Consider the following 25,086-nt stretch of genomic DNA (forward strand, 5'->3'; position numbering starts at 1 on the left):
CCTTTCTTGGGGATGTGTTTTAAAAGATGGTTAACTTATCCAGCTTTTTTAGTTGTTTTCATTGCTCTTTCAGGTTATCTTTTCTGCTGAGGTGTCAGGAAAGGAAATTTCTTTGTAGAGATAGTAATGAGCTCTTTTCAGCAAAGTGTTTGTCAGTGAATATCTTCTTGCAGAAATGTTTAGATACTTCTGTAGTTGGTTACTTCCAGAAAAACTTTTGGGTGCTTAGGTGCCAAGGACCAAGCCAAGCTTAATTAGTGAAAATTGAAAGAAGGAATTCTCGTGGGTTCTGCAAGAGAGAGAGAGGAGGCAGGGGAGTCAAGCATGGAGCTCTCCCCTTCCTCCACAAGAATACCCTGTTTTTGTTTTTGTTTTTTTCATTTTAAAAAGATTTTATTTATTCATGAGAAACACAGAGAGAGAGGCAGAGACATAGGCAGAGGGAGAAGCAGGCTAATACAGGACTCAATCCCAGGACCCTGGGACTTGACCTTAGCCAAAGACAGATGCCTAACCACTACATTTTTGATGATTATGAACTTAACAAAAGTTTCCAGATACCAACTCAATACACAAAAATGATTATATTCTGTATAGCAGCACCATTTACTAAATGTTATCGCTGTGTATACATACATATATACCACATAACAAGAATACCCTGCTTTTATTCATTTCATCTATTAGGGTTCTGGGCAAGGTTTTGCTGTTGGAAAAACAAGTCAGACAATCACTCATGGAAAGTCCATGTTCCACAAGTGGAGAGACTATGATATAAAGAGGGTGAGTGACTTCATGCAGGCAGTACAGCAGGACCAGCCCAGTGCTTCCCCTATCCCATGGGATCTGGGCAGTCATGTGTCTTTCAGACTTGGGAAATGTTCTTGTTCTAAAGCTGAAAGCACAGAAAAATAAGAGCAGTTAAGAAAAATATAAGGGATTCATTGCCCAGAGAGGTTTTATTGCAGTCTTATTCTTGTTATTAGCAGAACATCATAAGGTAAACAGTTAAATTGAAAAATAAATACTTGCTGGTTATACAAAATAGTAATCAGCAACAGCAATTTAACTGGAAGTCTACATGTCCCAAATATTTTGGTTTGTTTTTTAAGATGTCTTCCTTTATATTGGCCAATATAGTAGTCCTTCCCTGCAATTTTTTTTTTAATATGGCTGAGCGTAGAATACTTGAGCTGTAGTGTTTCCCAGGGCTGCTGTTAACAAAAGGCCACAGACCGGGTGGCTTAAATAAGAGGAACTTACTGTCTCGTTTAGCTCATGAGCCCAGAGGTCTGAAATCAAGGTGTTGGCAGGGCCATGCTTCCTGCCAAGCCTCTAGGGGAGGATCCTTCCTTGCCTCTTCTGGCTTCTGGTAGCCTCAGGTGTACCTTGGCTTGTGGCAGCATCACTCTAATTCCCCGTCTTTACAGGCCCACCTTCTCTCTGTGTCTGTGTCTAAATTTTGTTTCTTGTAAGGACACCAGTCATGTTGGTTAAGGATCCGTCTTTCTCCAGTATGACCTCATCTTAACTAATTACATCTATAGCAACCCTGTTCCGATGACCTCACATTTCAAGGAGGCTAGGACTTAAGCATATCTTTTTAGGGGACACAATTCAACCCATAACACACACATTATAACTAAAGCTGTCATGCCATGTCAGGGAATTACACAATCTTTTAAAAATATAAGACAGTATTTTTTCCAAAAGCCAGATGATGCACTGGATAGAATGGGTGGAGTGGGAGGTGTGGATAAGGACACAGAACTGGGGAGGGGAATCAGGGAAGGACAGGGGAAGGATGGGGGCCTGTTGGGGTGGGGCAGGACCTAAGAGGTAAGTAGGCAGGAATATTAGAGATCTTGCTGATCTTGCTGATCTTCAGAAACTGCTTGGTTTGGGTGGTAGATATTTTTATATGAAGTCTGTGAGGAAAATTGTCCTGTGAAAGATAATTGCTTGTTACTTTTTTTTTTTTTTTTTTTTTTTACTACTTAAGTCTTATTTTTTCCTTTCAATAAGCATTATTTGAGATAAGTAATGTTTTATTAAGGGACAAATCAAACTGAAAGTATATCATAATTCTTGATATGATGGAGTTTTTAAAGCAGATAACAGCTTCTGTCTTTTTTTTTTTCTTATCTAGATGAGGATTATGGAAATGAGTCTTTCTCTTTGGGAAACTTTCAGTAACTTAGTGATAACTATGTATGCCTGCCAGTACCATGTATGCTTCAACGCTGCTGAATTCTTTTTGGCATTCAACCTAATAAGGTTATTTGTTATGCTTGTGTTTAAATCACATGAAATATTCAAATCATGTACAAGATTCTTTTTTCCTTGTTTATGAAAGAACTCTGTTCTTTCCTCCTGCTGTGGTTATTTGAATCTTTTATAAATGAATTGGTCAGATGTCCTAAAACCTATTTTTCACAGCATCACACCACAGGCAAGGCATCTTGCTTTTGATTTCAATAACTGTGTTAGATAGGGTTATTTAAACCAAAGACCACAATTTGACAATGCTGTTGGCATTTAATGATCTAGAGCTTTTATTACTTTTCTTTTTTTATTTCAGGATTCTTGGACTCCAGAATTAAAGTTGAAGTTGGAAAAGTTTTTGGCTTTAATTTTTAAAGCTAGTAACACGCCAAAGCTTTTAACATTATACGTATCCTTTTGAAGCAGATGGAGACCACCTGTGGTGCTGGAGTAGCACCCTGGCTTGGGCTGCCTCATGGATAGAGGATGATTGTTAGTGTTGCCTTCATATTGATGAGATAAATTAAGCATTAATAGGAGGGTGTGTCAAGGTCCAAAAAGAGAATTCCAGGTAGAGGGGACAGGTCATGCAAAAGGACTGAGACAGCATATTTGGGAATTCAATATTGCTGGAACAGAAGAATAGAGAGAGTCAGAGACTAGGCAAGGCCTGGACAAAAAGGTTTGCGTGAGGTCTTGTAAGTCAGGAGCAGCCTGTGACACATTTTAAGCATTTTAAGCACATTTTAAGCACATTTTAAGCATTTTAATACCGTGCTCTTTACATTAAAAAAAAAATCACTCCTTTTTATTTGTGATTTTAAAATTGATCATATTCCTCATAGAAAATTTGGAAAGCATAGAAATGCACTTTCTGTATATGTATACATACATATACCCAAAAGTATGTAATGTTTAAACAGATACCTGTACATTGTGTATTTTTTAATATTTTTTATCAAATGGAGGGAGCATTTCCCATACCATTAAATATGCTTCAAAAACAATTTTTTGAACTCAAAAGTTTAAACATAGAGTTACCATATGACCCAGGATTCCACTCCTAGCTATATACCAAGGGAACTGGAACCATATGTCCAAACAACAGCATTATTCAAAACATCCAGAAAGTGAAAACAACCCAAATGTCCACCAAGGGATGAATGGAGAGATAGGATGCAGCATATCCATAAAATAGGATATTACTTGGGCATGTAAAGGAATGAAGTCCTAACACATGCTGCAACGTGGACGAATGTTGAAGATGTCATGCTGAGTGAAAGAAGCCAGACATGACAGGCTGCTTATGATATCATTTTATTTGAATGAAAGGTCTAGAATGGGTAAATCAGTAGAGACTAATCAGTGGATTAGTTGTTGCCTAGGCCCAGGGAGGGTAGGGAAAATGAGGATGACTCCTAATGGGTATAGAGTTTCTTTTTGGGGGTGATAAGAATGTTCTAGAATCGATTGTAGTGATGGTTGCACAACTCTGAATATACTGAAAACCACTGAAATATAAGATTGAGATGAGTGAGTTATATGTGAATTATATCTCAGTAAGACTGTTACCAAAAAAAAAAAAAAATTAAGAAAACCCAAATCAACCAAGTTAAGTATTTTGCCTTTAGTCATGTGGCCAGATGTGTAGGAGCTGAGATTTAAACTCAGGCAGTCTGGCTCTAGAGTCTATGGTCTTAGCTACTGTGCTTTGTTGTCACCATTCCAACCTCAATTTCCTTAGGATAGAGCTTTAAAATTGAGGTGACAATTCACTTCAATGAATACCTTCAATGAAAGGTATGAGTTCAGTTTGCATTTTTAGTAGAACATTTGGCAGCAGTGGAGAAGGTCTTTGGAAGGGGGTCAGGAGGCCACATAGAGGCCTGTTGAAATAGTATAAGAGTTGCACACATGCTGGAGTAATTGAGCTGGAGAGGAGAGGATTCACTTGAGAGTGAACCATCCAACTACTGAGAAGTCAGTAATAGTCTCAGCTCTTGATAGCAACATTAAGAAGAGGCTTTTATTGCCCTGAGAAGTCTCTTTTGTACCTTTCTCAGATTGGTCCCACAATGTGAGGGACCCTGAGGGCTTTATCCTCAATGCCTGTTTTCCTCAACTTCTTTCTCATCCCAGAAGGAGAATGGACAAAGTAACAAAGGTAAATCATCCAGATTAACATTTTTTTTTAATTTAAAAAAAGGATTTATTTATTTCAGTGGGACTAGGAGGAGGAGGAGAGAGCAAGCAGGTGGGAAGGACCGAAGGAGAGGGAGAGAGAGAAAATCTCCAAGCAGATTCCGACGAGCTAAGCACGGAGCTTGATGTGGGGCTCAATCTCATAGACCCTGAGATCACAACCTGAGCCGAAACCAAGAGTCAGTCATTTAACCGACTACTGCCACCCAGGCACCCCTAGATTAACATTTTTTTTTTAAAGATTTTATTTATTTCTTCATGAGAGACAGAGAGAGAGAGGCAGAGACACAGGCAGAGACAGAAGCAGGCTCCATGCTGGGAACCTGACGTGGGACTCGATCGCTGGTCTCCAGGATCACGCCCTGGGCTGAAGGCGGCACTAAACCGCCAAGCTACCCAGGTTGCCCTAAATTAACATTTTTTATTTATTTATTTTTTATTTATTTATTTTTTAAAAGGTCTTATTTGTTTATTCATGAGAGACATGGGGAGAGAGGCAGAGACACAGGCAGAGGGAGAAGCAGGCTCCACCCAGGGAGCCCGATGTGGGACTCAATCCCAGGACCCCGGGATCACGCCCTGAGCCAAAGGCAGATGCTCAACCGCTGAGCCACTCAGGCATCCCTAGATTAACATTTTTTAAAGAACAATTTTGCCAACTCAAGTTTTGAGTAGTGAGATAGAAACAGAGATGGAGGGGATGCCTGGGTGGCTCAGTGGTTTAGCACCTGCCTTCGGCCCAGGGCGTGATCCTAGAGTCCTGGGATCGAGTCTCACGTTGGGCTCCCTGCATGGAGCCTGCTTCTCCCTCTGCCTGTGTCTCTGCCTCTCTCTCTCTCTGTGTCTCTCATGAATAAATAAATAAAATCTTTAAAAAAAAGAAAAAGAAAAAGAAACGGAGAGAATTGGTGCACTTGGTGAACGAAGGCTCTAAAAGTCTAAATTTTTTTTTCAAAAATTAAAAACCAAAATAAGTATTTATGAAGCACTTTGCAATCAGATTTGTGACTCCTTGAGGCCCACCCTGCAGAAGGGCTGGCGTTAGCTTCGTCTTGCAGATCAGGTAACCAGCCTGTGGAGCGATGATGGGAATCGAAACCATGTCCCAAGGGGATGTAACTGCAGCAGCACAGCCAGGGGACACCGTCAGGGTGGGTGGGGCAAGAAGCATTTGAGTATCTTTCACTTTTACCCTGCATTAGTCTAGGGCGGTCTAATTTCCGTAGCAATTTGGAGCACCCATCTTAGAAGCATTTCTGTTTTTTTGCATTCAAAGCAGGAATTCCAACATTAAGTTTTTAGAATAAAATTATGGTTTTCCATTATTAACCATTTTCTACCAGAACTGTTCATTTTTCAGTCAGGTGAGAAAAACTTTAGTTACTGTCAAGTCAATTGTGATTCTTTGTCTGAGTTTTGGCTTTGATGCTCTATTATGAAACCTCTGAAGCGTTAGCCTTCTGTAGATTCTGGTGGCGTAATCCTCAGTCCCCAGCAGGTGGAGTTTTATCACATGAAACAGCACAGTTGCCCTTCCCACGGCAGGGTAATGTTAGAGAGGATCTCAAAAGTTCCTGCCAAAAAAAAAAAAAAAAAAAAAAAAAAAAAAGTTCCTGCCATTGTTTTTCTGTTTTTTTTTTTGTTGTTGTTGTTTTTAAGATTTCTTTATTTATTCATGAGAGACACAGAGAGAGAGAGGCAGAGACACAGGCAGAGGGAGAAGCAGGCTCCATGCAGGGAACCCGAGGAGGGACTCCGGGATCACACCCTGGGCGGAAGGCAGGCGACACGGGACTCCGGGATCACACCCTGGGCCAAAGGCAGGCGCTAAACCGCTGAGCCACCCAGGGATCCCCTGTTTTTTGGGGTGTTGTTTTTTTTTTTAAGAGAGTTAAAGTTTTGTAAAGAATGGAAGCGTTAGTAAATTCTTTAGCTCTTTGCTTTCCAGGATGTTGACAGAGGAGCGATGCTTTAGATTTGACATGCAAGGACAGAGGCAATAGCTTCAGATGCAGAAAGTCTGAATGTTTCCGCCTTGTATAACCTTGCATTTCCCCAACCCAGCAGTTCTAAGTGTGTGAATGGCTCTGCTGGCTGTCCCACCCCCGTAGCTCAGAGGGACCGGCCCCACTGAGCCTTCATGGGGAAGCATCAGTCCTTGCCTGAACGTGGAGGAGCTGGGCTATAGGTGTGGTTTCATGGGGTCCACGTGGAATGCTCCAAGGGTCACCAGGCTATAGCCTTGGAGCTTGCTGAGGCTGCTCTGCCCCCACTATAGTTATGTCTGAGGATAAGTCTGAGCAGATTTCTTCAGCTCCTCAAGTATAATTCTTGGGCCTTGGCTGGGGTAGGTCCTGTGCCAGTGTTCTCATATTCAGAACAGTGGCAATTTTTTTTTTAAAAGCAATTTATTTATCCATTTTGAGAGAGAAAGATCACAGCAGGGGGAAGGATAGAGGCAGAGGGAGAGAATCCTCAAGCAGACCCTGCACTGAGCACCGAGCCCAACATGGGGCTTAATCCCAGCCCCCTGAGATCATGACCTGAGCTGAAACCAAGAGTCATTGCTTGCCCGACTGAGCCACCCAGGACACTCCAGAATTCCCCAATGGGAATTCATAAACTGTGCTAGGCATTTGGGTCCTGCACTGCAACTCCTGGAAATGCACCTTTGTGCCACTATTTCTATTTCTTTTACAACCTAGTCTAGTGTCTCAGCTCAGTGGCATAAAGCAACAATGTCCATTTATTATTCTTGCCATCATCTTGCATGGTGTGGGGATCATGTGCTCATGTTCTCCCTCGGTGTCTCGTGGAGGCACATGGAGCCTGGTGGAGCCATCTTCGAGGCTTCCTTGCCCACCTGCACAAGTCTGGTGGCCAGTGCTGAGGCCCTTGACAGGAACACTTATGTGGCCTGGGCTTCCTCATGGCCTGGTGGCTGGGTTCCAAGGGTGAATGTCCCCACATAGAGCCAGTGGAAGCTGTGTCACCTTTCCTAAGCCAGCCTCTTAAGTAACTCACTGTCATTTTTGCTACATTCTCTTCATTAGAAGCTATTCCTAAGGCCAACTTACATTCAAAGGAAGGAGAGTGACCTTCTACCTCTTGATAGGAAGGAGTGTCAAAGACGTGGCAGTCATTTTAAAACCACTATCCCACCCGCATCCTTTGAGTCTCAGAAAATCACCTTAGTTTTTGACTGAATCTGTGTAGTCCCTGTTCAGATTCGCTTTTTGATCTTGGTGCTGGCAGAGAGAAAGTGGTGGAAACCTCCCTGATTCCTGAGTCTCAGCCAGTCCTTGTCACTCCAACATACCCTGCGGCTTTTAAGGATAACTTTCTGCTAGGATCCAGTCATGTCTCTGAGAAGTGGCCCAACTTTACAGATAAAATAAATCTAGGAGGGGTAGTACAAAGGGAAGAGCCTGTGTTTTTTTATGTATCTTTCCTTTGGATTTCACCAAGGAGACCAAGGAGACCACGGTGTTTGAGCCTTCTTTAGGTTTGATTTTAATTGAGTTTTCCGAGGAAGCCAAGCAGAATGTCTGTGGAACTGAGGCTGGCAGGCACAGCGTGTGTCTGTGGCTGAATAAACACCCCTCCCCCCCAGCAATGCAGAATTGCCATGGAGACCAGAGTTAGCACCGGGGGGCACACTGGTACCAAAGGCTTGGGCCCAGGCCCCTCCCCATGCTCTCTCAAATAAATAAATAAAATCTTTTAAAAATATAAGGAAAGAAAGGTTGAGCTCTTGCACAGCAAGGGATTTTGGCTCAGTTGTCCTTGTCTCATAAAATGTTTGAGAAGGAAAGAAGAGTCAAAATCCTTTTTAACGCTCAGAAATAAAGTTGAGATCTTGGAGCTGAGACCCCAAAAGCTTCCAGTAATGGTCAAGTCCTGTTTGTAGCCAGCTAAGGTGTTTACAAGGTGATGTGTCTTTATACAGCAGGCTGTTCTGCTAAATGGTGTATTTGAACTGGTGGCAAGTATTCCACCCCAACTGCCCACTTCTCTCCTTCCTGTGGCTGCTGGCAATGAGGCCTCTTTTCCCTCAGGTGTACCATACTTTGAAATTGTCATAAATTCCAATTCTGGGTTCCTGAGGCCGAGGTGCCACCAGTAGTCCCTTACATTTAGTTAATTGTACAGTGAGTTCCTGAGGGGATATGTTCCTTGGTGCAGTCTCCTTTCAAGAGGGACTACTTTGGTGACTTTTATATTGATGATTTCTGAGGTCATTTGCCCCAGTTAATGGGTTTCGGTACTTCATGCATCATCTGGCACTCGATACACATTGAGAAAGTCCATACAGATGCTCTTTAATATTCATTACCACAAAATGAAATTATGAACCATCCTGTAGAATTTTCATCATTGGAAGTTCTAGTTAGGTAATTTAGAGTTTTGTACATATAAAAAGCTTTAATATTTAGCATGGGGAGCACCCTATGGGGCTCAGTGGTTAAGCTTCTGCCTTTGGCTCAGGTCATGATCCCAGGGTTCTATGATCGAGTCCTGCATTGTGACCTCCCTGCTTCTTCCTCTGCCTATGCCTCTGCCTGTTTCTCTGTGGCTCTCATGGATAATAAATAAATAAAATCTTAAAAAAAATAATATTTAACATAGGAATATGGTAGTGACTCCTTCTCTCTAATGGTATTTAAGAAAAAATTCAATAAATGATTTCCAGAGATGTTCTCCAAAGCTTTAAGTACTGGATATAAGTTCATGCCAGAAGAGTTTTTATTTTTTTATTTTTATTTTTTTTAAGATTATTTATTTATTCATGAGAGACACACAGAGAGAGAGGCAGAGACACAGGCAGAGGGAGAAGCAGGCTCCATGCAGGGAGCCCGATGTGGGACTCGAGCCTGGGACTCCAGGATCACGCTCTGGGCTGAAGGCGGTGCCAAACCGCTGAGCCACCCGAGCTGCCCCCATGCCAGAAGAGTTTTTTTTTTTTTTTAATTTTTTATTTATTTATGATAGTCACAGAGAGAGAGAGAGAGAGGCAGAGACACAGGCAGAGGGAGAAGCAGGCTCCATGCACCGGGAGCCCGACGTGGGATTCGATCCCGGGTCTCCAGGATCGCGCCCTGGGCCAAAGGCAGGTGCCAAACCACTGCGCCACCCAGGGATCCCCGCCAGAAGAGTTTTTAAAGTTAACTTTCAATACTGAAATTTGAAGGATGCTAACCAATAATTTTAGTTCATTATAATGTGATATTTGGGGTCTTAATAATTAAAATATTTTACTTTTCTACACATAATCATGAAACAGGTTTTTAAATCTAATTTGTGCATGATCTTCACGAGGAACTGTCCTGCAGGTACTTACAGTTAACTTCACAGGGCAAAAAAAACGAACAAAACAAAACAAAAAACAAAAAACAAAAAAAACAGGAAAAGATGCAGGTGTGGTTCATCCAGTCTGTGGGCTGACTGTAGAAACACTGAGTTCGTTTGTTGTACATAGAACAAACTGAAAGAAATTGTGTGGAGCTCAGTCAAGAAAATAGATTGTGTGAGGAAAACCAATGATGGTTCAGTTGAACAACCAGAGACAAGAAATTGAAAATCAGTGGTCATTAAGCACTTGGTAATTAAATGTGTCAAGTTCAAAAAGGGTGTTGCCTGTGTTCTCCTCTAGGATTTTGATTGATTCTTATCTCACATTTAGATCTTTCATCCATTTTGAGTTTATCTTTGTGTATGGTGCAAGAGAGTGGTCTAGTTTCATTCTTCTGCATGTGGCTGTCCAATTTTCCCAGCACCATTTATTACACGAGACTCCTAATTCTGGGAAACGAACGAGGGGTAGTGAAAGGGGAGGTGGGGGGGATGGGGTGACTGGGTGACAGGCACTGAGGGAGGCACTTGATAGGATGAGCACTGGGTGTTATGCTATATGTTGGCAAATCAAGCTTCTATATATATATTTAAAAAATTAAATGTGTCAAGAAATAGCAGCCAAGTGTTAAACACAAATAATGTCAAGTTCATCGTCATAGCAAAATCTTCTGAAAGGAGACAATGATCCTTGCTTGGGAAGAACATCATTATTTTTTTATGGGGTTTTCTTACTGTTGTTTTGTTTTAATATAAATTGTCTTCCTAGAAACTTCACAGCAGCTCCACCAGCAGCTGGTAGAAGCTGAGCGAAGGTCAATGACATACCTGAAGCGGTACAATAAGATCCAGGCGGACTACCACAATCTCATTGGGGTCACAGCAGAGCTGGTGGATTCTCTGGAGGCCACAGTCAGTGGCAAGATGGTAAGGAAGATTCCCCAGTTGCCCGTGTGTCTGGAGCTAAAGAAGTGTTAAGAGCATGGGGTGTGTTGATAATGGGATTCCTGGCTGCTCACAGCCAGTGACACCTGCCCCTGTACTTCACAAAGCCTAGTGCAGAAAGAAGACCACACTGACATTCCACCCCAGTTATGGTGCTGCTTACAGTATTTTATCCATTTTTCCTCACATACTATTGACCACATCTTTATTTCTCTACCTTATTCTTAACATTAGCGAAGAATACATTGTCTGGCAACAGGAAAAAATAATATGGAGTGGCATAAAAATGAGGGGGAAATAAGCTACTGGTATAAAGGAAGTTACAGATTTTCACATATTGATACAACTACTCTTCTGAACTCTTAATCTGATAGATTCTTTTGATTGATTCTCCTGTATTCTAGATTGGCAGTCATAATATCCTCAAATAATGATATTTTTGTTTTGTTTCATTATTTATAATGACTTTTCTTTTTTTCTTAGCATACTGGCTAAGACTGTGGAACATTGTTGAAAAATATGGTCATGGGCCTCCTTGACTTATTCCTGACTTTAATGAGAATGACTCAAGTGTTTCACTTACTAAAAAATTAGAAATTATAATAAAATTTCTCTGTGGAAATATACATTTTCTTTAAAAATGGAATAATTATAGGTTGACATGCAATTCTAAGGAATAATGCAAAGAGTCTTTGCACACCTTGCACAGTTTCCCCGAATAGTAACATTTTGCATAACTATATAGTACAATATCACACAACCAGAACATTGACATTGACCCAGTCTATTGATCTTATTCTGATTTCTCCAGTTCTTTACTCATGTACATATATTAAGTTCTGTATTATATTATCACAAATGAGAGGTAGTGTATTTAAAATTGTTTTTAGTGGGGTTCCTAGCTGGCTCAGGGGGGTAGAGTATGTGACTCTTGATCTCAGGGTCGTGGGTTTGAGCCTCATGTTTGGCATAGACATCACTTAAATAAAATAATTTTTTAAATGACTTAAAATATGATTATGAAATAATATGTATTATAGAAAATTTTAGAAATAGAGAACTATGCAAAAATAAAATTACCTGTAATTGTGTTACCTAGTAATAACACTTGTTAACATTCTGTGTTTTTTTCAGTGCTTGAATATACCTGTTTTACAAAAATTGACTCTATTTCACCCAAAATTTTCTAATTTTTTTTTTTTAAGATTTTGTTTATTTATTCATGAGAGACAGAGAGAGAGACACACACACACACAGGCAGAGGGAGAAGCAGGCTCCTCTCAGGGAGCCTGATACAGGACTCGATCCCAGGAGTCCAGAATCACAACCTGAGCCGAAGACACTCAGCCACTGAGCCACCCAGGTGCCCCTAACTGGCTTGTTTTTAATGTAAAAAAATACATATTTGTGGTAACAAATTAGAACAAGTCTGAGTAATGTATAGTGAAGAGCAAAAGCCCCTTCCCGTACAGTTTGTTAGTGTCTCTTCTTTAATAGCATTCAAGATTAACTTTTCTTGCATATTATTTCCAAAAATTTCTATGCATATGCATGTGTCTGCATGCAGCTTACATATACTTGGGATCCTATGACCCACTATTCTTCTGAAACTTGCTATTTTACTCTCAGTATATCTTGGAAATCTTTCCACATGACCATACTACCTTCGTTCTTTTCTAGGCTTATACATTATGCCATTCTAAGGGTGAACCATAATTTTTTAGATCTCTGATGGTGAACATTTAGATTTTTTGTTTGCTAGAACAAAAAAAATGTTGCAATGAACATTCTTGTATATAGTGTAGACTTTTGAAAACAAGTAAGGTAAGATCCTAAGAGTGGACTTGCTAGGTCAGAGGTTATAGGCATTAACATTTTGATAGATGTTGACAAATCATTTCTCCCAAGATTTCAAAATTGTTTACCCAAACCCCCCAGGAGTTTACCCATATCAAGGTGTTTATTTCTCCACACACTTGCCAACATCAGACACTATTATATTTTGAACTCATTATACTTTGAACCCTTTCCTGGCTTGGTAAGTAAAACTTGGTGTTCTAAATGTTTCAATTTGCATTTCTTTAATTATGTATGAGGCTGAATATGTTTTCATGTTTGTTGGCCATTTATATTTTGCTTTTTAGTCTACTGATTATGTGTGTCCTTTCCTCATTCACCTGTTTTAAGCAAGAAAGTGACACAATCAAATATGCTTGTTAAAGATATGGTTCTGGTAGCAGTTCCAGAAGTCAAAGGAGGAAACAGTTTGAGGAGTAAGAGGTTGATGTAGAGTCTCAGAAGCCACAGAAAACTTTAAAATGCTAGAACTGAACAGTGTCCAATGATTTTTGACATTGAGATCAGTGGTGGTGGCCTTTGCCATGGGAACTATGGAGTGATGCAGCTGGAAGCCTAACTGTAGCAGGTAGAGAGATCCAGGAGAGGTGAGACAGCAAATGGAGGCAGTTCTCTCAAGGACTTTGGCTGTGACAGAAGAATCCTGAGTGGGTGGTCGAAAGATGAGGACCTAGGGTAGAGGAAGGGGAAGGTGCTTTTTTAATACGAACTATAATTGAAAAAAAAAAATACGAACTATAATTGTGTTTTTATGTTATAGACAATGAAAAGATGTAAAGAAAGGTTAAAAATACAGGATGAGAAAGGAATGTTTACATTTTGATACTATCACAATTCAGAGGAAGAGGATGCAGAATCATGTGGGAAGTGCAGCCCTGAGATGGGGCACTTACTTGTCTGAGTCACTTCACATAGAGCTGAGTGTCAAGGGATGAGCACAGACATCTGCCATGGATACATAGCCTTTCACATGTCTGAAGCAGACCAGAAATTTCCAGTGGGTTGATGGAGTCCTCCAAGGAGAGGAGATGGTGCATCTCTTTCTAACTTATGAATCAGTTGAGTAGTCTTCACATGGGGACAACTGAGTAAGGATGTGGAGAGGGGCCCGTTATATGACCACGTGGGAGTTCACCACATGGAATCATGAGGCTGAGGAAAGGGAGGTTCTCCTCCAGCAATCAGGCATAGAAAAAAAAAAAAAAGGTTGGGTGGGTGAAGAATGGTTAATAGTTACCTCCAGAGATTGATGTATGGAAAAGGATGGGACTGGAGAGAGGTTGGGGCACTTGTAAAATTTAAATGTTCATTCTTTGTATAAAAAGAAAAGATGTAAAATGAAAAGACAACATTCAGAGACTACCACCTGAGATGCTATATACCAGTCCTGAGTTGCAGTTGCTTAACAAGAGGGTGAGAAGGCACTAAAAAAAGGCAAGAATTGAACAGCTTTGGTGGGCACAGCAATGCAGCCTCACGCTGGCAGGCACGCAATAAAAAATGCCTCCATCATTCATTCCGTAATGAGCTGGCCTGTGCCAGGCATATGTGTGATCTCATTCACTCTGTCACTGTGAACCACAGAGGCAGACATTGTTCATTTCATTCAGCAGGTCAGAAGGCAAGGGGCAAAGCTGTTGGTTTTCTTGAGTCCAGGGCTTGAGGTTAGATTTTCAGATTTTAAGCCCACTATTCTTTCCACCACACATTGGCTACCCAATTGACTTTATTGCTTGAATTCACACATACACATGCACACACACACACACACACACACACACACAACACAAATGGTTTAAAATCAGTTTATTTTATATGACTGGGAGTATATCTAGTGGAATTACATAATTTAAAACATGATTCCCCACTATCATACCTGCAGTAATGTTAGCAGTTTTTTTTCTGTCAGACTCAGTGCTTTAACTCCCAAAGGTCCTATGTTAAAGCAAAATTCCATCTGCATACCTCCCAGAAAAACTGCTGAGAGCTCTGATAATTTCTGGGGCCCTAATGTCACAGGGGGCATTTTGTGCCTTGCACCAGCCATCCTCGTGTCCTCTTTGCAGATCACCCCGGAGTACCTCCAGAGCGTGTGTGTCCGCCTCTTCAGTGATCAGATGCGACAGAGCCTGGCGCACAGTGTGGACTTCACGAGACCTGGGACGGTGAGGCTCTGTGCCCTAGGGCTGGGGCTGCCCCCCAAATTTAAAAGTAGCCTAACTAAAAAAAATAAAAGAGCATGGGCAAATAACATTCAGGAGTCTGCATTTCAGCTGGCTTCAGAAGTCTGTAAAGTCCCAGAAGGAAAAGAAAGCTGTTTTTGAACAGTGAGCAGCTGGGAGCTGGCGTCCTGGGGGTGGTGGGAGAGAGGTGCCAGTTGGAGCTGTTTGGTGCCAAGAACTGGTAACAATTAGCAAATCAGTAGGAAAGGAAGGAAACTTCATTCTCTTCTTTAAAATAACTGCCATATTGGAAGCTGTACAGTCAAAGGCAGGTGCTCTCTTTTTTCTTTTTTTAACTTTTTACTCAGAATAATTGCAAACTTACAAAGAAATCATAAAAATAGCACAAAGGACACTTGTATACCCTTAATCCAGATTCAGTGACTATTGGCATTTTACTCATGTGTTTACTTTCTCTACACACACACAGACACACACATACACACACACATACACGTCTGTTTTCTGAGCCATTTGAGAATAAATTACATATGTTATGGCCTTTTACTCCCATGTAGAGTTCATTTCTTAATAGGAGTGTTCTCTTATGTAACCATACAGTGATCAACTTCAGTAAGTTTAATATCTTTATGATACTCTTATCTAATCTGGGCATTTTCCAATTTGTCAGTTGAGCCATGTCCTTTATAGTTGTTCCGTCATTTAAGAAAACAGAGCATTTCTCTGTTTGTCTTTCTTACGTTCTCGTGATTAGATTCAGGGTTTGCATCCCAGGGCAAAATATTATGTAGGTGATACTGCGTCCTTCTAAGGATAGCTCATCCAAAGGGATGTGGTGTTGAGTTGGGGTTCTTTTTTTTTTTTAAGATTTTATTTATTTGTTCATGAAAGACACACAGAGAGAGGCAGAGACATAGGCAGAGGGAGAAGCAGACTCCGTATGGGGGAGCCCGATGCAGGACTTGATGACTTGATCCCAGGACCCCGGGATCATGCCCTGAGCTGAAAGCAGACACTCAGCCATTGAGCCACCCTGGTGCCCCTGGGTTGGGGTTCTTAACCAGGGGAGCAAATACACCAGTGTCTCCTAAGGACATTTTCAAAGTTCTTGAACCCATGTCCCTGGAGCTCACCCCAATGTACCACCTGGGCGACAGGCTAAATGGTAGAGCCAAGCATATTCAGCTCAGAAGGAAGCACCAGGGGATCCTGAGGTACCCCCATAGGTCAGAGCCATGGCTTTGATTAAGGGGGAGGGTCTGCACATTAATATTAGGATCTTCATCAACAGAGGCCTTTTTTAATATTCAAAAATTTATACCCTACTTCATTCTCAAGTAGGTTTGAAGCAGCTTATGAGAAAACACAAAATATGAGATAAAAATAGAAAATGGAAAGAACAAAATTGTGGTTAGAACTCATAGAAACAGAAAGTAGAGTGTTGGTTCGCTGGGGCTCGGAGGTGGGGGAAGTGGAGATGTTGGTGAAAGGGTGTAATTTCTGATTATAAGATAAATAAGTTCTGGGGATCTAAGGCATAGCGTGGTGGCTAATGTTAACAATATTATATACTTGAAGGTTACTCAGATCTTAAATGCTCTCACCTATCCCCCAAAGGAACTGTGAGGTGATGGACATGTTAACTAACCTTATTAGGCGATGATCATTTCACAATATATACGTGTGTTAATGCAGCACTTCATACACCTTAAATGTACACAGTGTCTTGTGTCAAGTACATCTCAATAATGCTGGGGAGAGGGGAAGAAATTGTAGTTAAAGGAAAATGAAGGTAGGACAATACAAGGAAGCCATGGCTAAGCTAGTACCAAACATGCATGTCAGAGCTGCTGTACGTACACCTACAGAAGGAGGCAGGGACCCGGTTCTGATCTTCATCACAGCCTATGCTACAGGGACAAGTGAGCAGGTGCATGAATTGCTTCCAGGGAAAGAGAGATGGTTACATAATGTTTATTATCTAAGTTTTGCTGCATCTGTCTGAAACATCATGCTACACACACAGCCTAGGAAGCACTGCAGTGAGGTAAATGCCCCGGTGCCCACCACACATTCCCACAGACCATTCCTAGGCCACGGACACTCTCTCTGGGCCCTTTAGACTTCCCGTTTCTTTTGTGGATCTTCACAGAAAGGACATAGCAATGTGACGGAAAGCAAATGTCCTTGACCCTATCACCCAGCTGCTCGCAGAAGCATTATAGAGCTGTTGGTGGTGGTGGCCTTGCCGCACATGGACACGTGGATAATAAAAGCTGTAGGGTCTGTGCTTTAGAATGTGGCCACCGTAGTTTTAGCGTGCAGAAATCTTAGGGAATCAGCTATTTTGAAATGTCAGGAAAGCACACAGAGACATCTGAGTTTCAGAAAATTAACTTCCTCATGGGCCCTCCAGGATGAGGGGCTTCAAGCCACATCCCTGAGGACTGGCTGAGTTGATCCTCTGTGTACACTGTACCTTTAGCTAGAAGTCTGTTAAGGAGTGTTTACCAAAAATGATGGCTTTCTAGCAGTAATTAGCGTTGCTGGATCTATGTCTAATAGGACACTCCCTTCCTCCCTTCCACTTATTTATTAGTTCAGCAAATACTTAGTGTTTTCTAAGGTCTGTATGATAAAACCCCATCCTATATTGCATATATAAGCATCCTTATATTTCCACTTTCTATTGGCAGAGTGATGCATCCAGCTTATTTACAATGGATATGTTAATAAGGAGCAGTTTAAAAGGGAGGGGGGCATAACATATCTGGTATTTTGTCCCATTAGACATTAATGTTTTTTGTTAAGAGGCTAGTGCTACCATCTTTCCCTATTATGGTGGCATTAAGGTACATATTCTAGGCCTTAGAAACCAGAGGAGAGAGGATGAGCTCTGTTTATCTTAGTTCCTAACCATTTTTTTTTTCTTGTGAGTCACTGACTTAGGAACAGGCAATAAAAGCTGCATTAGTCCCATAGATTTCTCTGCAAGATGATAAAAAGTGGATATGAGTCACTGTAACACCCTTGTAAAACTATAACAGAACGTAGTTGATTGGGCATGCCTACGGTCAATGTATGACATTGGATTTATGATGTGTGAAGAGGAAATTAGGGTATAATTTAGTTGGGATATCTAGTGGTTGAACAGTAGGATTTAGGATTTATTTTTATTTATTTATTTATTTATTTATTATTTATTTAGATTTAGGATTTAGAAGGAGAGGAGGGCCGCTTTCCTATTTGCCAGGGGTTTAAAGTCAATGCTAGGTCCAAACAGAACGCCATCAGTTTCAAGATAAAAAAATGGGCATAGACCAGTTTCCTTTTCAGTGTGATCCTTTGATCAGGAACTTTCTATTTGGTTGACCTTGAGTGTTTCCATTCATTGTACCCTATAAAGGACCTGGGCCGGGCCCATCAAAATGCTGCTGGTATCCATAAAGTTTGTATGTTTGATACTGGTTTTTAAAACTGGCTGATAAGAAGAATCTGGCCTTCTGCACCCTCACTGTTGAAAGTTCAGAAGAACTCAGTAAATAACACACTTCTGAGTTCTGAGCCTGAGTTCTGAGTCAATTGAAAAATAGGACAAAAGAATAAAGGAAAAAGGAGCTGACAATATTGCCATCAACTCTGTTGAAACTTATATTGAGGTATGGATTTCATTTGTAGACAAGTGGGTTTCCTACATTTAAATCCTGGGATTAAAGAAATGTGGCCACCCAGTCACAGCCAGCTCTGGCCAAACCCCTCCCCTGACCAGCACCACTAGCAGCCAGGGACAAAGGGCTGCATGCAGGACTGATTCTGCTCCCTGGGAGCACTCGTTCCCTCCCAGGAAACAGGGAGCAGGGCTATGTGTGTCCAGATCTCTCCCAAACCTACAAATTCAGGAATTTACTATCTGGAGCAGGGGAATTATGCTGGTACAGGGCCCTGCAGAAGAAATGCCATGAGTGGGGCCTAGTTCATTCCCAGGTAACTATGTCCAAAACTCCACTCCCCTTAGCAGAGCTGATGGTCAAATTTGGATGTTCCCAGAAGGATTAATGGTGATGGGATTGATTTTTTTGAAAAGAGAATTCTTTCAGGTAGCCTCTTACAGTTTGATTGCCTGTTGCCACCCTAACCCCTGGTTTGTCATTCTTTAGTCCTTACCAACTCAAGTTCCAAACCATGGGATTTAGTATCTACTGGGATACAAGATAAATCTGATTTTATATTATTGGCAATCTGATAATTGTAAGAAGAGAGGCTTCTCCCTCAGGGCAGATGAGGTGGGGATTTTTTTGTTTTCTAAGATTGTACAAGTAATACACAAATATTTTCTCACTGGAAAATATGTAAGAGACTAGTGGTAAACACAAATCCCTTCTCTCCCTCACATTTACCCCATCTCCTCTCCCTCCAAAGGTAACCCTGTTGACTATTTCACATTCATCCCTCCAGACTTTAAAGATCAGGTAGAATTAAGGTTTTTATTATACACATCACCCTGCAACTGTCTCTTTGAACTTAGTACATTTTAAAGAGTTTTCTGTGTCCTTCTGGATTTATTCATATTTTCCTTATCTTTTAGAATTTTTTTAAAGATTTTATTTATTTATTCATGAGAGACACAGGCAGAGGGAGAAGCAGGCTCTGTGCAGGGAGTCCGACGTGGGACTCCATCTCGGGTCCCCAGGATCACACTCTGGGCCGAAGGCGGCGCTAAACCACTGAGCCATCAGGCTGCCCTATCTTTTAGAATTTTAAGTTAAGAGCAGTATGGTACATTTAACCATTCCTCTAGCAAACCTTTAGGTTGCTTTTCAGTATTTTGCTATTTCTAATAATCATGCAGCACACATATTTGTATGCTACAGATAGCATGTGAAAGCACCATGGTCTGTCTGTCTTCTTAGCTCTCTGTTTGTACTGGGCAAGCACAATGCAGAGAAACCCCAGGAAAGGAGAGCCTGATGGAGGAGAGTGACCATTTTTACCCATGGAGAGCGTCCATCCTAGGGCAGGAGTGGGGAGGAGGCAGGCTGACTGTGATACAAAGTCCAGTGCTGAGACACCTGGGTGGCTCAGTGGTTGAGCATCTGCTTTTGGCTCAGGTCATGATCCCGGAGTCCTGGGATCGAGTCCTGCTTCGGGCTCACCACAGGGAGCCTGCTTCTTGCTCTGCCTGTGTCTCTGCCTGTCTCTCTATGTCTCTCAAGAAAAAAATTAATAAATAAAACCTTAAAAACAAAAAAACAGAGTCCAGTGCTGACTCTAAAAGTGGAAACCCAAACATAGCTCCTTAGGTGATTCCCAAGTCCCACCTAGTGGGACCTGTGGTTTGGGGGTTCATTGGCTGGGGAAGTTTCCATTTAAATGCATCCTTATTTGGGAAAATGATCCATTTGGGAATTAACTCTTTTAGCAACTCCCAAGTAGACCCCATTGGGAATAAGTTAAAATACTGCCAGGTGTGATTGCATTATATACATTTAAGGCTCAGAACATGTGAACCTTAGAAAGCATTTACTTCAAAATCAGCCATCTTTCTTAGCAGTAAAAACCTGCAGTGGGCTGGGGCTGATGGTGGCAGCCCTTTCTCGGGATGGCTTCATGCAGTTGCTCAAGAGACTACTGCCGTGGCATTGTTCTGCTAAGGAGGATTCTTCCTACTAGAGCTTGCTGTTGTGTGGACCATGGCTCTGGGTTGAAGTTCAATGCCTTCAGTCCTTACATTGTCCATTATGTCACTTTCTTAAGTCTCGGCAAGAGGCCTGCTCTTTGTCTGCCTTGCCACTACATCTCAAGGCAGCCTTTTTGGGCCTCGTGCTCTATGTACTGAGGAGGAGTTGCACACCTAGCTTGTCTCTCCCTGTTACGCCTGCTACCCCCGCACCCATCATATACCTGAACTTACACTGAGATTTGAGGCTTGACTACCTTTGATCTCAACCAGTTGGTGAGACCATGACTGGCAGAGAGTGACTGTACCATTAGTTCAGATTTCTCTGCTGACTTCCAGACCCAGACTTATAAGCCTTCTCCCTGTGAATGTCTGATACGCACATCATTTCTATGTCCCAAAACAGGCTACTCTCCTCCTCCAAACAGGTGGTCTCCCATCCTGTACTTCCTGTCTTGGTGAATGATCCTCCAGAGAACACCTGCAAGTCATTTGAGCCTCTTCCCTCTTTGGGGCCCTACATTCAGGCAGCCCTAGGGATCTGAGTGGCTTCCTCCCTCTTGCCCCACGTCTTTGTTCCTTTGTGTTTGTTCAGGCTCTTCCTCTTTCTGTCCTGGCTAAAGCAACATTTTCTAATTGATCTCGGTCTCAAAGCTCTTACCTGTCTGATTTTTCATGCACATGGGAGCAGTGGTGACTTTTCTGGTTGGGTCATGTTCATTTATGCCCTCGAGTTTGGGGAGGGATGGAGGTACATACAGGCATCGGCTACATTACTGTCTTGCTTAATACCTGTCATTACTCTAGGTCTGGAGTACTCAGCTTGAAGTCTACAGCCTTTTGTGATCTAATGCCCATCTGTCTCTCTACGCTCAGCTCTGGTCACAGAAAGCCCAGGAGGCCTCAGCACTTCCCCAGGTGGCCATGTTGTTGTGTACCTTGCCAAGCCCCAGGCTCTCACGTGCCCACAGGCTACAGGGTGGAGGCAGGGCCACGAGTGGTGCCCTTGGTGGCCCAGGAAGCCCGAGAAGCACATTCAGGAACTCGGTATTCCCCCTCCACTTAACTTAGCTTCAGTTCCAAATGCCATGTGCACAGGGTTCTATTTCCGCCCTCCCCTCCTGCATTTACCCCGGCAGTCTGCTATGCAACTACCCCTCCCTGTTACAGACTTGGCTGTAGCAACGTCCCTTCTTACGTGGTGGGGCTGTTCCTCTGATTCCCAGTTGCTGTGGCCTCTTCTGTCCCATGGCTAAGGCACATTTCCTCCCACTGTGGTTATTTAACCTCTTCTAGGTCATCTCTCCCCTTGAGCTCGCTTGCCGAGGGGGCCTGCCTTCACTGTTCATCTCTTCTCCTACACAGCACAGGTGGCCACAGAGGTTCAGCATTAGTCCCAAGGCCAGGGAGGGAGGCTGATAACAAGTAGGCCTAGTCCTAGGTTTCCAGCCCCAAACAGCGCCTTCCACGACCTCAGGACGTGACAGCTGCTGTTCTCTGACCCTCCTGGGCTGCACACACCTGGCTGCCTTCCTATACAGCAGCTTTTTCCAAACCCAGTACCTACGGACACTAATCCTAGAGGGGTTCCCCATCCCCAAAACCAACCGCTGATGTATGAAGTTTGAGACATGTCATATTCTGAGATTCACAACACTCAGCAGTGCTAAAGACTCTTGAAGAGTCCAACCCGGTACATCTGCAGATGCTTTTGGTCAGGGATACTTTGTCACGTGACACCTTAAACCAATTTCTTAAAACACTTTCTGATGTTTCACGTATCATAGGCAAAGCTCCTCATTTCGCTGTTGGCCCACTCATGTAGGACCCTGTTCATCCTTGTCCCCACCCCATGACTACTGGCTTTGGGGAGCAGTAACAGCCGAGGGCCAAGCTCAGGTTTCTTGCCTGTAGCTGAGCAGTGATGGAGGCATTTGCTTCCATTTCACTCTCTGCTCAGGTAGAAATTCACTTCTCGGTATCCAAGTGGTCCAGAGAGCCTTGCCCTGAGCCCAGCACTGTGTAGGTGCTCAATGAATAATTGATGGGTCACTATGTTCATTGTTCTGTCTTCTACTGGCACTTTGAAAGGTTGCCCTGCGTTCACTGTGCCTCTCAGGAAAGCACTTGTCCATTTACATATCCACAGTGAAGCACATGGCTTCCATGGAGACCTTTGCCTGAGCTCCCAGCATAAAATCTGGGAATCACTCAGTGCCCTATGGGGCCGTAGTCAGGGCCTCTTTGGTGGCTCCTTAGCAAGGGGATCCAGTCTGGGGCTGGTCCATTCATGTTCAAAATTCATTGTTAGCTCATGAGAGAAATTTTATTATTTATTTATTTATTTATTTATTTATTTATTTATTTATTTTTGCAGGGAAATTATTATTCTGACTGTGACTGATGATTTTGGAACTTCTCCCATCTTTCTCCTCTTGAGTTACTCTTTGCCAGCATGTTGTAGCTCTGTCCACTTGCCCATACACAGAACAGCACCTGCAGCTGGTAGCAATGACCTTTAGAAGTCTAGTCCAAAGTTGGATGGCTGGGTGACTTAGTCGGTTGAGTGTCTGCCTTGGGCTCAGGCTGTGGTCTTGGGATCCTGGGATTAAGCCCCTTGTCCTGTTCCCTGCTCAGTGGGAAGCCTGCTCCTCCCTCTCCCTCTGCTGCTCCCTTTTTGTGCTTTCTCTTTTTCAAATAAAATCTTAAAAAAAAAAAAAAAAGAAAGAAATCTAGTCCAAAGTAAGGTTTGGCCAAAAGATCGGAGCAGCCCCCTGACTGTTCAAATGTTACTATTAACATTTGCCTATTAGTTTGACTACTATTAACTGCCTTCATGCAGTGGGTAGGAAGTGCCTGTTGTGAGTTCTCTATTCTCTGAGCAAATTTATACTCAAGTATCAGGGTTAAAGTCAACATCAAATTCATAACTTAGAATGGAGCTCGGGACTTTTCAGCTCCAGCAGCCCCATCAGGGGAGGGGAGCTCAGCGTGGATAGGCAGAAAAGAAGGGAAGCGGCTGACTTTCTGGGTGCTCTCAGAGGGGTCCACACCCCTGGTACTGCTATTGCCACCATTTGCAGATGAGGCACAGAGAGTTATCTGATTACTGATTCTCCCCCACTGAGTTGTAAGCTCTTTGAGAAAGGGGCTTTGCGTTGGTCACTCTGGTATCACTGTGCCTCATAGAGACCCGGCAGATAGGAGACAATCAGTAGGTACGTACTGAAGGAATGAAATAGCACACGCTCCTCTCTTTTGAGCATGCTGGCCCATTCTTCCCACAGCTCAGCTCTAGTGTTCTGGTTTTTTTTTTTTTTTTACTTGATTGGATAATAAAAGCTCAGTAATGTTTAATACGCTGCCTCTTCTTATAAAAGGGTTAGTTATTAGTGTTTTTTAATTAATTTCTTACAGAGTAGATAGAATGATACAAAGTTTAGCAAAACAGAGGCAGTGTTTTAAAAGATCGAAAGGGGCATCTGGCTGGCTCAGTTGGTGGAGCGTGGACTTTTGATCTCGGGATTGTAAATTTGAGCTCCACGTTGGGTGTAGAGATTATTCAGGGTCTTGGGATCGAGCCCTGCATTGAGCTCTGAGCTGAGCCGGAAGTCAGCTTGAGATTCTCTCTCTCCATCTGCCCACCCCCCCCGACCCCCATGCTCTAAAATAAATAAACTTTTTTTAAAAAAGATATTTTTAAAATTTTATTTATTTTTAAGATTATAAGTAAATGATAGGAAACTTTTTTTTAATTTTTATTTATTTATGATAGTCACAGAGAGAGAGAGAGAGGCAGAGACACAGGCAGAGGGAGAAGCAGGCTCCATGCACCGGGAGCCCGACGTGGGATTCGATCCCGGGTCTCCAGGATCGCACCCTGGGCCAAAGGCAGGCGCCAAACCGCTGCGCCACCCAGGGATCCCAGGAAACGTTTTTTTAATTGAAAAAAAGGAAGGTGTTGATGAATTTTATTTGTGGATATATGAATTAGCCAATAACACTAATTTAAAAATATTTTTATTTTATGTTTATATTAGGCTAATATTTTAATATGACTAATACCCTTATTTGACTCATTTGACTTACTATCTTGGCCTTCTTAATGTGTTAGATGAGTAATTTAGATACATTTCAAATTTATTTTCTGAACTTCTTGCTATTTAAGCCAATAACAGGAATAGGCATTGCCTCTAATTTAAAAAAAAAGTCAAGGATTAAAAAATATAAGAACACACATGATCATGAGCCATTTAAAAGTACAGTTTGCTGTCTCCAAGGTGGGAATCTGTGTGACCCATAAATACTGCAGATGGAAGCAGTAGAGAATGGAATCATCAACTAGGATCAGTCAAGGATTCTGGAGAGCCCATCTTGGGAAGTCAATCCTCATTCATTCATTCATTCATTCATTTATTAAGTGTTGATCACATGTCTCTGCCCAGGCACTGTACCAGGTGCTGGGTGCATATATTGAGGGTACTACATCTCCACTCATTATGGAACTCAATGTCTGCTGAAGGAGAAAGGCACAAAAATAATTGCAAAATAATCACAATCAATGTGATAATGTGTGGATAATAGCAATCAATGTGTGGATAATGA

At 42.2% G+C, this 25,086-nt stretch overlaps 1 protein-coding gene across 8 annotated transcripts in view; it reads left to right on the top strand.

The window, feature by feature from the left end:
* The window catches only part of ARMC9 (armadillo repeat containing 9), a 147,262-nt gene that overhangs the window by 19,717 nt on the left and 102,459 nt on the right, over nt 1–25,086 (top strand). For 5 of the 8 annotated variants that reach the window (XM_025463409.3, XM_025463412.3, XM_049101053.1 and 2 more), the window contains 5 exons: nt 688–783; nt 2,582–2,674; nt 4,405–4,429; nt 10,589–10,746; nt 14,688–14,786. In XM_025463409.3, the coding sequence (XP_025319194.2) occupies nt 688–783; nt 2,582–2,674; nt 4,405–4,429; nt 10,589–10,746; nt 14,688–14,786 (471 nt within the window). The remainder of the gene's footprint in view (nt 1–687; nt 784–2,581; nt 2,675–4,404; nt 4,430–10,588; nt 10,747–14,687; nt 14,787–25,086) is intronic. The other 3 variants (XM_025463411.3, XM_049101054.1, XM_049101055.1) reach the window with 2 other exon arrangements.

Source organism: Canis lupus, chromosome 25, assembly GCF_003254725.2.
Source record: "Canis lupus dingo isolate Sandy chromosome 25, ASM325472v2, whole genome shotgun sequence".
NCBI classification, from domain to species: domain Eukaryota; kingdom Metazoa; phylum Chordata; class Mammalia; order Carnivora; family Canidae; genus Canis; species Canis lupus.